The 13,265-nt window shown below is 34.7% G+C and overlaps 2 protein-coding genes across 2 annotated transcripts; one reads left to right on the top strand and one right to left on the bottom strand.

The window, feature by feature from the left end:
• On the top strand, nucleotides 1-4,177 carry LOC140960153 (uncharacterized). Its single transcript, XM_073418301.1, has 9 exons — nucleotides 1-208; nucleotides 611-659; nucleotides 901-989; nucleotides 1,085-1,141; nucleotides 1,296-1,358; nucleotides 1,549-1,614; nucleotides 2,189-2,275; nucleotides 2,613-2,706; nucleotides 3,594-4,177. Exons 1-9 carry the CDS (start codon nucleotides 104-106, stop codon nucleotides 4,058-4,060), a joined length of 1,077 nt encoding a protein of 358 aa, XP_073274402.1. The 5' UTR covers nucleotides 1-103; the 3' UTR covers nucleotides 4,061-4,177.
• A 2,585-nt stretch (nucleotides 4,178-6,762) lies between these two features.
• Nucleotides 6,763-12,465, bottom strand: LOC140958429 (putative pentatricopeptide repeat-containing protein At1g02420). The gene is made up of 4 exons (XM_073415869.1): nucleotides 7,753-12,465; nucleotides 7,407-7,514; nucleotides 7,215-7,256; nucleotides 6,763-7,062 (listed from the first exon to the last, which is right to left on the bottom strand). Exon 1 carries the CDS (start codon nucleotides 12,396-12,398, stop codon nucleotides 10,917-10,919), a length of 1,482 nt encoding a protein of 493 aa, XP_073271970.1. The 5' UTR covers nucleotides 12,399-12,465; the 3' UTR covers nucleotides 6,763-7,062; nucleotides 7,215-7,256; nucleotides 7,407-7,514; nucleotides 7,753-10,916.
• Nucleotides 12,466-13,265: the final 800 nt, after the last annotated feature.

Below are 13,265 nucleotides of genomic sequence, written 5' to 3'. Positions count from 1 at the left end.
AAAGCAATACACATACATACAGAAGGGGTCGAATCCCTAAACCCTTGGGTAAAAAATTCCAGCTTGCTTGCTTTCTTTGTGTTTGGGATTTTACGCGAGGACAATGACGACGCGAATTGCGCCTGGAGTGGGTGCAAACCTTTTGGGCCAACATGCCGCCGAGCGCAACCAAGACGCCACCGTCTATGTTGGCAATTTGGAAACCAAAGTAGTTTGTTTTTCTTTCCTTGTGTTACTTCTGCATCAGGGTTTAGATTCTGTTTGTCGAAATGCATTGGGTTTTCTATCTATTCTATTTAATTTACTTGAACGCATGTGTTAGCTAGTTACGCTTATAATTTTGAGTAAACCTCTGGAGTATAACAGAACAATGAATGATTGACACTTGATACTTTGGGTTTTTAGAGCAGCGAACTTACTTTTTTGTTGCTTAATCTTGAAATAGCTGATATATCATTCATGGTGCTAGCTTTTAGTTTTGTGTTTCCTGATTCTCTCCTGAAGTTGTCTTGGTTTCATCATTCATGTGAATGCCTTCCTGGGGTTTTTCTTCTTTTTGTCTTTAATGTCATCTCGAATCTCAGCTGCTCCTTATCTGTGTGACTTACAGGCAAGTGAGGAGTTATTGTGGGAGTTGTTTGTGCAAGCCGGTCCTGTAGGTATGTTTGTGGCTTTTATGGTGGGACTTCAATTTTCTGCGAATGACCATTTTTTAAGTGATGGTTGTGGCTTTTACCGTGGACTTCATTTTTCTCCGAATGACCCTTTTTTAAGTGATGGTTGGAAACCTGAATGATTTGAATGCTTTACAGACTCACTTGGCGCTTACAGAATTTAGTTCCTTTACTATCTCTTTTTTGGGGTATATTTTGGGGTCTTACACTTTCTTTTATGATCTAGTCAATGTATATGTTCCCAAGGATAGAGTTACAAATGCTCATCAAGGCTATGGCTTCGTTGAGTTCAGAAGTGAAGAAGATGCTGACTATGTAAGTGTAATTTTACTGCTACTATTGTGAAAGAGACCTTTTTTCAAGTTACTCCTTCTAAAATTCAGTGATTTTAATTATTGATTCTTTTCCAGGCCATTAAGGTATTGAATATGATTAAGCTGTATGGTAAGGCAATTCGAGTAAATAAGGTATGTGCTGCATTTCGTTTAGATTCGAGTTTGTCATCATTTTAATGTTTTTACTTCTATTTACTTATGAGATCCCTTAAGGTTTCTATAATATTCTATTCTACATGCCGTGTACTCATTGATGATCTTGTTTACTCTGTTTTGTTGGCTCCAGGCATCACAAGATAAGAAAAGTGTGGATGTGGGAGCTAACCTTTTTATAGGGAACCTTGATCCTGTAAGAACTTTGGTCCTTTTTTTTCTCTAGATTACTCTCTCAGTTCAACTTTTCACTCTTTATTATATGTTGTCATTCTACATGGTATATCTTACATGACACAGTCATAGTTCAATGCTCAAGTTATCTACTTCTGAGCAACCTTTTTATCGCACAAAATTCACAACGTAATTCTTTGTATTGTTTCCAGGATGTTGATGAGAAGCTTCTCTATGATACTTTCAGTGCTTTTGGTGTCATTGTTTCGAATCCAAAGGTCAAGCTTCTCTCTTGCACTTTACTCATGTCTATTGCCCCTGGGTTTGATTCTTGACGCAAGACTGGCAGAGTGGGCTCAAAATTCATTTGCTTCTATTTATCAATTACCATATCTTGGATTTTTTTTGCGCACTTCTCGCTGTCCTGTTCTCATTTTCCTTTACTTATTATTCTTTTCTCCCTTTTTTGGCGAGGTTGGGGTTGAGTCTTAATTAGGAAAAAATATTGGTGCTGCGATATTTTTTTAAAAACTGCGTGGATATGAACTTATGAGTATGTTGTCTATTACTGGTACCTGAATCTCTGCTCTATATCTGACACTCCTCCACTCTCAGCCGCACCTTGCGAATATGATGCATTAGACGCTTTATTACATATTTTAGAAGTACTGATTCATGTGGTTTTGTCTATTATTGAACTAATTGCTGTATACTTCTGGCATGGATCATTGCCAAGTTGCTTTGTAAAAATGGGTGTATCTTTTGTTGATTTGTCATGTAAAATCCACGATCTTTTTTTTTTTAATTTTTGAATTACTGGTTTTTTATCATTATTTTTGGTGCCTTCTACAGATAATGAGAGATCCAGAGACTGGAAATTCTCGTGGTTTTGGATTTATTAGCTATGACTCTTTTGACGCTTCTGATGCTGCCATTGAGGTAACCTTTTTGATCTGATGTTCTCATGTGCTTGGTTGGCTATGTCTTCTTGAAATAGCATTGTGCCTTGTTCAAACTATGTAACATCTAGTATGCATCTAGTTGATGATGTCTTGTGATGTTTCACACAAATCATTCTACATTTTGATGTATTTTGCACTTGAATCTTTGGCACGGAGGTCAGGTACAAAGGTTTTGGTTGGTATCACACTCAAAAAAAAAATGATGATTTGCTTTGGAATATTGTGCCTTATGGATTGTAATGGACATATTGCTTGCATGTTATTGTCACACGGTTCCATTGTTCAAGAGGCTAATAGCCTTTTGTTTTTTGTAGACAATGAATGGCCAGTATCTTTGCAATCGTCAGATAACTGTGTCTTATGCATACAAGAAAGACACAAAGGGGGAGCGCCATGGTACACCTGCTGGTATGAATATCTTCTTGCCCTCCTTCCCTTCCTCCCTCTCATCAAGCTGCTTCCAAATATTTCTCGTAGTCTTGTTCGTGCAAGATACTGAAACCAAATATACCTTTCCCACTTTGTCATTTACCCAACTTTTCTCACCATAAGCATGAGACGGTTAAGTCCATTTCATCTTGTATTAAAAAATATTAATTATGGTGCATTGAACAAATACACTTCACATGCCCTCTGTGAGATATGATTACCAGGTGGTTTAATTAATTAGTCCAGTGGTGCAGCATTTGATTTCCTTGAACTTTGGTTTTTTGATCGAACCTAAGTTTCTTAAATCAATCGTGGAAAATGTGCTTTTATTGAAATCAATTAGACAACAATTCATGAGAGAATGACTAAACCAACACCACCTGAATAGTCCTCGATTATGTACATTAAGAATTTCCTTGGTAGTAATTGGTTCCATCTCTAACAAAAGATGAATTTGCTAAAACATCTGTAACAGCATTCCCTTCTCGAAAAGTAGGAATATAGCTTTTAGCCCTACGTAATAATCATTACTTTTTGCATTGTTGCAAGAACTTAAGTTAGGCTTGTAGTTACATCGACTGTGTGTGTTGGTTTTTTCTTCCTGAGAATGAGCCAAATGCACACACAAGAAGCTAGTCACAGCCACAGGGCATGTCTTTAGCTGTTATTTGTCAGCAAGCATTTAACATGTGCCAAACATCTTTAAAACAAAATGATCGATGTTGGTTCAAAGACAGGACTTCATGCTTTGAGAAGTTGATAAGATATGCTTGTACATCCTGTGTTTATACTTGTCCGATTTGTTTGTTCTTGAGTTTGAAATGTTTTATTCTTGTATGCGCCATACTCATTTGATGTGTCTGCAGAGCGAGTGTTGGCTGCGAGTAATCCAACTACTCAGAAAAATCGGCCTCATACCATGTTTGCTAGTGGACCTCCAACGCTCCCTCAGACGAACAATACTGCTGGTGTTCCTGTACCACCACGACCTTTTGCAAATGGAACTATTCCTCCACCTCCAGTCCCGCAATTCCGCCCACCACCTCCACAACCTCCACAAACCGCTGTCTATCACACTATACAGATGCCTCCACCACCATCTTGGCAGGGTCAGCCACCAAACGCTGGTCCAATGGGCATGCCACCACCACAGATGCAGCAGTTTGCCAACATGCCACCACAACGTCCTCCACAAGTCAATCCAGCTTTTGTTAGGCCTCCACCGCCTCCAGCAGGAATGGTTGCTCCGCCCCTTTGGCGGCCACCACCACCACCTCAGCAGCTTGCTGTTGGGCCACATTCAATGCACCAGATGCCTATGCCCCCGCCCTAACATCCGCAGTGAGATATGTATTAATTTCTGGATTGTAAAATTTTTTAAATCATGTTTTACTATATTGTAGCATGTATGACTTCAAAAAGGAAATTGTTCAACGGTAGAACCATATTCCGTATCAGTACAAGATTTGGTGGATAATTGCTTGCATCACAACTAAATATTTTGTTGACAAGAATTTACTTAGTTTTTTACCCGACAAAAAAGTTCACTCATTTTTCCATTACTCAAAATTCAAAACAAGTTTTTTACCACGAGTTAATTTATCTTGTTGCTAATTTTAAAAATAAAAAAGGATAAATTTATCAAGTAACGTTTGCAAAATTTGATGTACTATCGAGATGAATGTTATTCTGAAACATGAAGGGAGCAGAGAGTGGGCGTTTTTAAAAAAAATGATAATCAATAGCTTATTCAATCGATTTATTATGGGAATTATAGTTATGTCATACTGTTTGGTACTTCAATTATAATATATTTTGTAAATAAAATAATGGTTTGGTATTATTATTTTAAAATTCTAGTTAAATCGAGTCGATTGACTTTTATTAATTAACCAAAAAAAAAATGAAAGGTTTATTTGATTTTTCTATATATATATATATGTATGTATATATATATAGTATATTATAACCGGTTGAAATGACGGGAAATTGGCCTTCAGTCCCCAGCCGTCGATTTTTTTTGTTTTCAGTCCCTGGGTACTTTTTTAGTACCACATTCCCACATGAAGTGTACCACATTTCCACATGAAGTGTATTACATTTTGTATGACTTAGTACCACAATTTTGTGGATAGGGAGTGAACCCAAAAAAATATTTTGATTAGTGATTTTTCACCAACTTCCCCAAATGACGGGTTTTAAATTATTCCGATTAAACCAATTTTCAAGAATAAATCGATCGGTTTCGAGCTCATGAAATACACGATTCGATTCCTTCGTAAAATCAAATAGACCTATCACCAATCTCTAGATTTCAATTTCTATGCTTTCAAGGGATGTAATTTTTGAAAAGAGCCTACTTAACGGATAGACAAGGAGATTATGATCTATATTGAATTGATATATATCCTAAATTTAAGAATTTAATACAAAATTTAATCCCGAAGATAATACGCGAAGTAGATAGCAGATGCACCTCTATAAATAAAGCAACAACCTCTATTCGAAAATCACATATAATTTCCACCTATTCTAAAAATGCTCTCCAAGTGTTGCTCAAATTTTCGAGAATTTGCACCCAAGTGCCGTCGAGTTTTTGGAGCTTTTTTTGCAAGACGAAGTTATGTCGGAGTGCTGTCAGGATTTAGACAATATTGTTCAAACCAAGCTGAGTATTTCCTCACGGTTTTCTTTACCCATGAATTAAGTTAAGTGGGCTTTTGTAATATATATATTTTTCGTAAGTGATTTTTTTAATATATATTTTTTTCATATGTGAGTTTTTGTATATAATTTGGTACACTTGTTCTTTGAAGTAGAATTATGTTTTAAAATATAATTTGTAGATTAATTTTCCTTCTGTTTTTTAAAATTCTTTCGAGCATGATTCATTGTTCATGATATATTTCCCTTCAAGATTGGTCAAATTGTGCTTATGTTTTTTTGTATTCTCTTCAAGATAGTGCATTTGGTTCTTTGAATTCGCGGATTACTCATGTGGCTTTTATGTAACACGATCATTATTATAATATAAAATTGATGCTTCCTATCCAAAAAAAAAATTGTGCTTATGTTTTCACGTTTCAGTGCTTCATGTTCAGCATCTCACGCTCATGCTTATGATCATTCATATTATGTTGACAAGATTATGAAGTATGAAAATTTGTTATGCTTCAAGTTATAATATGCTACGTAAATTTCAAATTTAAATATATGTATATGTTTGTATATATCTCGAACGACCTCCACTTGCTAAGTATTTCTCAAAATACTCGTCTCTTACTCTACTCCACCAGATAAATACGAAGAGCAAATAGAAAAAGATGAACAATACCAATTTAAGGTTGGTGATGGATGCCTCAAGAAGCTTAATTTAATTATGTCATTTTAAGTTTTATTTAAAATTGTAAATACTTCCACTTATTTTTATTGTTTTAAAAATTTACGTGATAGATTCTTGCATGTTTTCAAGATGGTGCCACAAAACTAACCATTGTGAAAACATAATCACGACATATTTAAAAGTCTTGAGAACAAGCAGTCTAAATCACTCATTAACTGCAAAAGAAATATCGGGAAAAAACAATTGGATATCCAAATTTAATTTATAAGGTCCATTAAAAGTTTCTTAGAAGGATTATTTAGTTATTATTCACGTAAAAAGGGGCGTGTAACAAAGGAAATACTAATTTTTCACAATTAAACGTTTGTAAGGTAAGAGTAACAATAACAATGATGCAAACGAACCAAGCCGGTGCACTAGCTTTTCGCGATAGCTCGAATACTGGTTCGTAAATCATAATCGAAATACTCGAATTCGGTAAAGAATACCAAATTAGTATATAAATATGCTATAAAATGATAACCGATGTCAATTATAATTTTTTGCAAGAAATACGATATCTAATCATGGCTCTAAAACTTATGGTTCTAGTTCTGATTAAATCGATTATTATTATTCAACTTAGAAGTGGAACTTGATCTACATTGCTTGGCAACGTGATAGAAATGGAACATATTTGAATACAAAATTTATTGTTTTAAATTTTAAAGATTATACAAAATGCAGCGTTTGTGGTCATCAAATTATCAAAAGTATTAAATTTAGCTATTCGATGATGGAATACAAAAAGATTATGAAATGATGAATGGTCTAAAAAAATTGAAGCTCAATCTCGATATAGAACATAGTTAATATTCAGATGGATTTGGTTTGTTTGCATCTTAAGCAATATATTCAGTGAATATTTTAGCTTTTGATCAAGTACCTGATCACCCCAACATTGCCAAGTCTTGAGGAATCTTGGCGTATTTTCATCCTTGCTTCTTGTCTCTCTCTGCTTTCGAAACAGATATCAATATATCAGATATTACTTTAATTCTTTGTGTCAAAGGAACAGTAAAGTAACTATAATAAATTGGAAATATGACAGCAGGAAATAAATTTACTTGGAAAAATTCCAAGCTAAAGAGGAAAAAAAACAGACCTTCGGTTTCATCTGTTCATTATCTTTCAGATTCTTTAGCTCCTGTTCAAGTAGAAAAACAAATCAGAACCAAAACAGAATACTGGGTTAAAAGAGAGTCATTTGATCTTCATGTTAAAAATAAAACAACAGTCAGATGCTCTCCGCTGACTTCCAGAAATCCAAGAGAAATCAAGAACACAGCAACATTACCTTGTGTAATTGCTGACATTGATTGTGATAATCAGAGGCCTCTTCGTGGTATTTTCTTATTTCTTCTTCCAACATACCAACTTTTGCATGCAAGGATGTCAATTCTTTCTAATGTTTTGAATAACAGATAAATTTAATCAATTAAGATTTAAGGCCCAATCAAATCACATTTTATTTGTTTATAAATTTATTTTTTTACAGCGCCATTCAAATGATATTGTTTCAAAGGCTCAACAACCATAAATTCAGGTAAAAACCGTGGTGATTGGACTAGGATTCAAGCTTGACATATTATTGAACTAAATTGAGTTCAAATTTATTACAAGGTTAAAAGAGAGAAGAAAACCTCAATTGATGAGCGGTCATCATGTCCAAGCTGCTCCACAAGGTAACCATCCCGTGTAGCCCGCAGACAACATTGCGAGTAAATGCACGAGATAATGTACAAGAAGAAATAGCTAATAAACTACCTATCCGTATATAATTTGGTTATATCAGTCCATTTTATTCCATGTAAAAAAAAAAATCAAAGTAATTGAGTTAAAAGATAAACAAAAATGCAAGTAAATGCTTCAAAAAAATATGCTACGACATTAAAATCACTGTAAAGATGTGTATCCACCAAGCCAAACATCGCCAATTTGACAGCATATAAAAGGTGATGCAAATTAAATGTTAGCTAATAAAGGAAAAAAAGTTAAAAAACAAGTATTAATTTACCAAAACATGTATTGTTTAAATTAGTCATCGGAAGCCAAAAAAACTATCAATTTAGTTCAGGGAAATTTGCATGCAAGCAAATAGATGTGTCCAGATATGTAAATTATATCGAAAATGGTAAATTCGAGATCTGCATGATGTTCCACATCAAGAATCCGAAGTGCTATGGCTATATATACCAGATTCGGTGAAGCCACCATTTTCTCTGATTTGTAAAGAAAAATTGAAACTTTTAAACAAGGGGAGATTAGAGAACTAGAAGTTCACCAGAGCAATCAAATCTTTCAGATACAGATAGAGAAATGAAGAGGAAGCGTATGATTTTGAACCGTGTAAATGGGTTGCAAAAAGTTAATACCTAAGGAAGAGCTGGTTTCTGGATCTTTCGCTGGTTACTCGATTTTTATCCTATTTTGCTAACCAATCAAATTATTTCACACCATAATTTTCAGCAAATGGGTCAAATCAACGATTGTGTACGGTTCTGAAAACATATATCATATAAGAAATGATGCACGTGGACAAAGCATTTACATGAAAGAGCCTCAAAATCTTAAACAAACCATATGATCCGGAGGATTATGTCTAAGAAGAAAATTTAAACACACGGAAAATGATGGAGAAATGGCAATAAACCTACCTTGGATTCTTTAAATATTTCTGCCCTTTGTTGATGAATGTGTAATAAAAGACATTTTTCTTTCAAAGCGTCAGTAGAAGCTCAAGGTGCTGATATGGAAAGTGTCTTTTCTAGTAAAACTTAAATTACGTTACAAATTCTCACAGAAACTTCCCCAAATTTTATTTGTATACCATTTAACAGCTTTAATTTAATGTATTATTATGGAAGCTCAAGGAAAAACAGCATAAATCGTACATTGAGTTTGACAAATCTCCAACATGGGGCCATTGAAACAAACTATGAAAATAATTTAGCAACAAGCAAATTGAAGATATTTCACCAAACATAAGGCAAAAAGTGATGAGAGCCATTGGCCATATCAAACCCGAATTTAAATTTGGTAAAGTAAAAGATCTTGTTGACAATGGACATTGAGGTTAACTAAAAGATCTTGTCAGTAACAGACACTGAGGTACACAGTTGATATTTTAATCACAAAATAACTTTAATTGGGAATGAAACCCCAACGTAGGCACTAGGCTGTGCAAGTAATATGCATCCAGCTTTTCTCTAGTCATCTTTTAACTACCTAGGGTTGAGGCTTTGGTAGGACTGTCAGAATTATGACAATCTGTTGTTTGTATTCAGTACATGTGCATCAATTCTAAGTTAAAAGTGAAAAATAAGACCTCATAAGATTCAAAACTTGAAAACAATTAATTAAACACACCTTTTGATTTGCTTTTCAACTTGAAAGTTTGATGGAGAAATCATCTGATTATTTGCCTGATCAGTAACACGGTGATTACGACCTCTGCCAGATGCAGAATTTTCGAAACAGAATTTCGACGGTTCAAGCACTGGTCAATCCCCTGGCGCAGACAGTGAGGTTGTTATTTAGTAATGCTGCTTCATTCACCTTAAGTCTGCCGCTATGATCAACCATTTTCTTGTTATATTCATGTATTGAAAACTGGAACGAGAGATATAAGTTACGGGAGACGTATCATATGCAATAAACTTAAAAAATTGGATTGTTGGAACATGAATTTTATTGGAAGATTTTGAACATTTTTTCCACATGAAGTGGAAGCACGTTCTTGTTCTGTTTTTGCGCAGAATTGAGGATTGATACACGACTTCTGAACCCTTACATCACCACTCCCATCATCTTTCTTGCTAATTTCCCTCATCCTTTTCACTTATACACAGAGGAAATGATGAAAACAGGGAGGTTGTGCTTGGATTTGAGATGATAATTTCCCCACCACCGTTCCCATCATCCATCTTTCCATGTATCCTCGATTTCTTGCCAAATTTTAAGGTTCTGTAGAGGATGAAGATTCGACCATAATCGTCTACAGAGCAATTGATTCAAATACTGAAAAATCAGTAGACTGATGCAGTGCATTTAGAGCAACCAGGCAAGGATGCAAGTTGAATTTTCCTAAAACTAAAAAAAGTGCACATGCATCATCCTCCCAGACCAGAGAATCTACTGAAACAATTAAAGGAATTTGTATCATTAGTGTTGCATATACTCTGTCCCAAACCAAGCACAAAATGTTCTCTCAGTTTCAAGAAGTCAAGAATCTGTCACATAGGCCTAACATTATTCACTTTCCTTTTAATCTGTCAATAAATTACCTTTTGGGTTGCACCCACAAGAAAAGGTACCACCAAATTCAAAAAATATGGAGTCAAGACAAAAAAACCAAATATGATGATGCCATTTTTCAAAACAAATTATTCAAAGAAACCTTTCAGGTTGACCAATGTTTCTCTCTCTCACTGCTGCTGCATGTAGAGTGCTAAGTCGCATGGAAATAAGTGATATTAACAAAGATACCAGTAGAGAAACTTGCCAAGATAATTGCTAAAAAAATCGATTTCATGCATATAACAAATTCCTCTCTCATAAGTTGCAACTGGCGCCTTCCAAATTTTTCAGAAAGAGTATGAAATGTATAGGTCCATCCTCAACTTCGGCCTATTCCTCTCAACAAGAAAACAATCATGGCTTTAAATGGTAGATAGTTCAAAATATTTACTTTTTAACAGATTCAACAACCATTTGTTTTTGTTTCGCTTAAAATCGCCTCATCAGACAAGAATTTCCAAGTATTTGGATCTCGCAACCAAAGGTAGCAAAATGTCTACATTCATTTTTATTTGACTGTAAAATCTGAAATAGGTCTTTCTAGTTCATCCACGACACTTTTTCCCAAGTGGATAGTTGAACCGAAAGCAGACATCTTCTCTGACAAATTCAAAACAGCCTTTTGCTTGTTAGCCAATTCCATAAGCACCTTGATCCTTCTGAACGATACATAACTCGGCTTCTGCCTTTTCTCCACCATTTGCAAGAAACACCTTTCGACTTCTTCCAACTTTCCCATATCACAAAGCATATCAAACAAAACATCAGAAACTAAAATATATGAACCAAACCCCTTGTCTACCATATCATTCCACAATTCAAGTGCCATTTCAGCCTTCTCTTGCCTATGCATCAACCGAATCAAAAACATACAAGATTGTGTGTTTGGCAAACACCCTGTCTTTCTCATTCTCAAATACAAATCCCAAGAACTCCCTAAATCATTTGCCCAATAAAATGTTCGAAAGAACAAATTATAGGTCGTTGCATTGGGACTTAACCCAACACCTACCAACTCCTCCAACATATGTCGAGCATCACCCATCCTCTTTGCAATGCAAAAATTCCGAATTACAGCATTATAAGCTGCAACATCAGGATAACAACCATACTCATTCATCTCCTTCAAGATCTCCCTCGCCTTATCAGGTTGCCCCACCAACCCCAACCCTCCTATCAAAGATGTGTGTGTTATCACATCCAAATCAACTCCATTCTCCCTCATTTCTTTCATCACCTTACGTGCTTTCTCAACCTCCCTTCCTTTACAGTATACATCCACCAAGCAATTATAAGAGACGACATCCGGCTGAACGCCCATTTCTCTCATCTCTACGAAAAACGCCTCTGCCTCATCCGGTGACTTCCAACCTGACAACAGTATGTTAAACGTCTGCAAATTTGGCCTAAACTCGTGCTTCAAATTATGGTACACATTCCTAGCATCACTCATACTCTTCTCCTGACTCAAAGTCCGAAACAAGGCATTATAACAAGAAACATCAAACTCAGAGACAATCTTTTTGAACCGCTTAAATGACACAATCGTGTGCCGCACCGAACAAACTTTAGCTATCCTAGCCAAAACAACCTGTACAGTTCTGGGGGTTATTAAAGATCGATCCTTTCTCTTATATTCCATCAACAATTCCCATACTAGTTCAAATTTACGACTTCTACCAAGCACGTACAGCATGGTGTCCAAAGAAAATGAAGTGTGAAAGAACCCTCTGTTTCTTGAAGCAATGTTGAAAAACTCCAAAGCAGAAAGCGGGTTAGCATGGGAAAAGCGTACCCTTTTCATGACTCTGTCAATCAAATCGTTCGAGAGGGCGATTTGGGATGCTTTAAGGGAGTGCTGCAAAGAACGTGCATTCGGTGAGGTGCTGATTATGCCGAAGATTTGCTCTACGGCGGCATCGTGTGAAGTAGAAAACTTCCTAGCAAATGGCGCGGAATAGAACATAAAGAGGAACCGGAGTCGCATCATTTTGGATTTTGTTGGCGGAATCTTGAAAAATGGTTTCGCTTAGCAGCTGGAAGGAGACAGCAGACAAAACGAGTTTATGTTTATTTGTTCATATTATTTACCTATTAATTATTTATCAGATGAAATCATTAAATTTAAAATTACAATATTATTTTAATAAATAATATTATTACATCTTATCTCATATTTTATCAATCAAATAAGTTATTATTTATCAGTCAAATTAGATTTTATATTAACTATTAACTTTTATTTACTTTTTATTATATTATTTATCTACATATCATTATCTTATTTTTAACTTCAAATAATGTCTTACAAATTAATTAATAATTCAAATAATGTTTAATTTTTTATAATAATCTATTAATGGCCATTAGACTCTGTTAGCATTCTCTGATTCATCCATCTAAAATTTTTGTAAACATATATCATCCTTTTAATTCTTGCTAACATAAATATTGAAAATTAGTTAAATATAATATTTATATTTTGAATTTGATTCATTTAACGCTCCAAAGAAAGTAAAAAATCCAATTTGATAATTTATTAATCAATTTTCCATTTAACTGAGAAAGTTTTAGTTTTAAATATATTTTGCAGTAACTAATGCTCCAATTCCACTGCAAAAAGTCCTAATTCATACAAGGGTAGTGACAAAAATACTTTAAATTTACACAAATTTTTTTATAAAATCGTCATTGATTCAATTTTATGAGATTAATATCTAATCCAACCCATAAAAAAGTATAGTTTTTATGGACCGCTCGACCTGTATCAAATATATAAATTCATGACACCGGCTCGCAAGAGACTTATTTATTTTTTTATTCCCTAACACAAGGAAATATGATAAACAATTAAAAT

The sequence above is a fragment of the Primulina huaijiensis genome, chromosome 15 (genome assembly GCF_012295235.1).
Source record: "Primulina huaijiensis isolate GDHJ02 chromosome 15, ASM1229523v2, whole genome shotgun sequence".
In the NCBI taxonomy this organism is placed as follows: Eukaryota; Viridiplantae; Streptophyta; class Magnoliopsida; order Lamiales; family Gesneriaceae; genus Primulina; species Primulina huaijiensis.
This window is presented reverse-complemented; position numbering and strand designations above follow the sequence as displayed.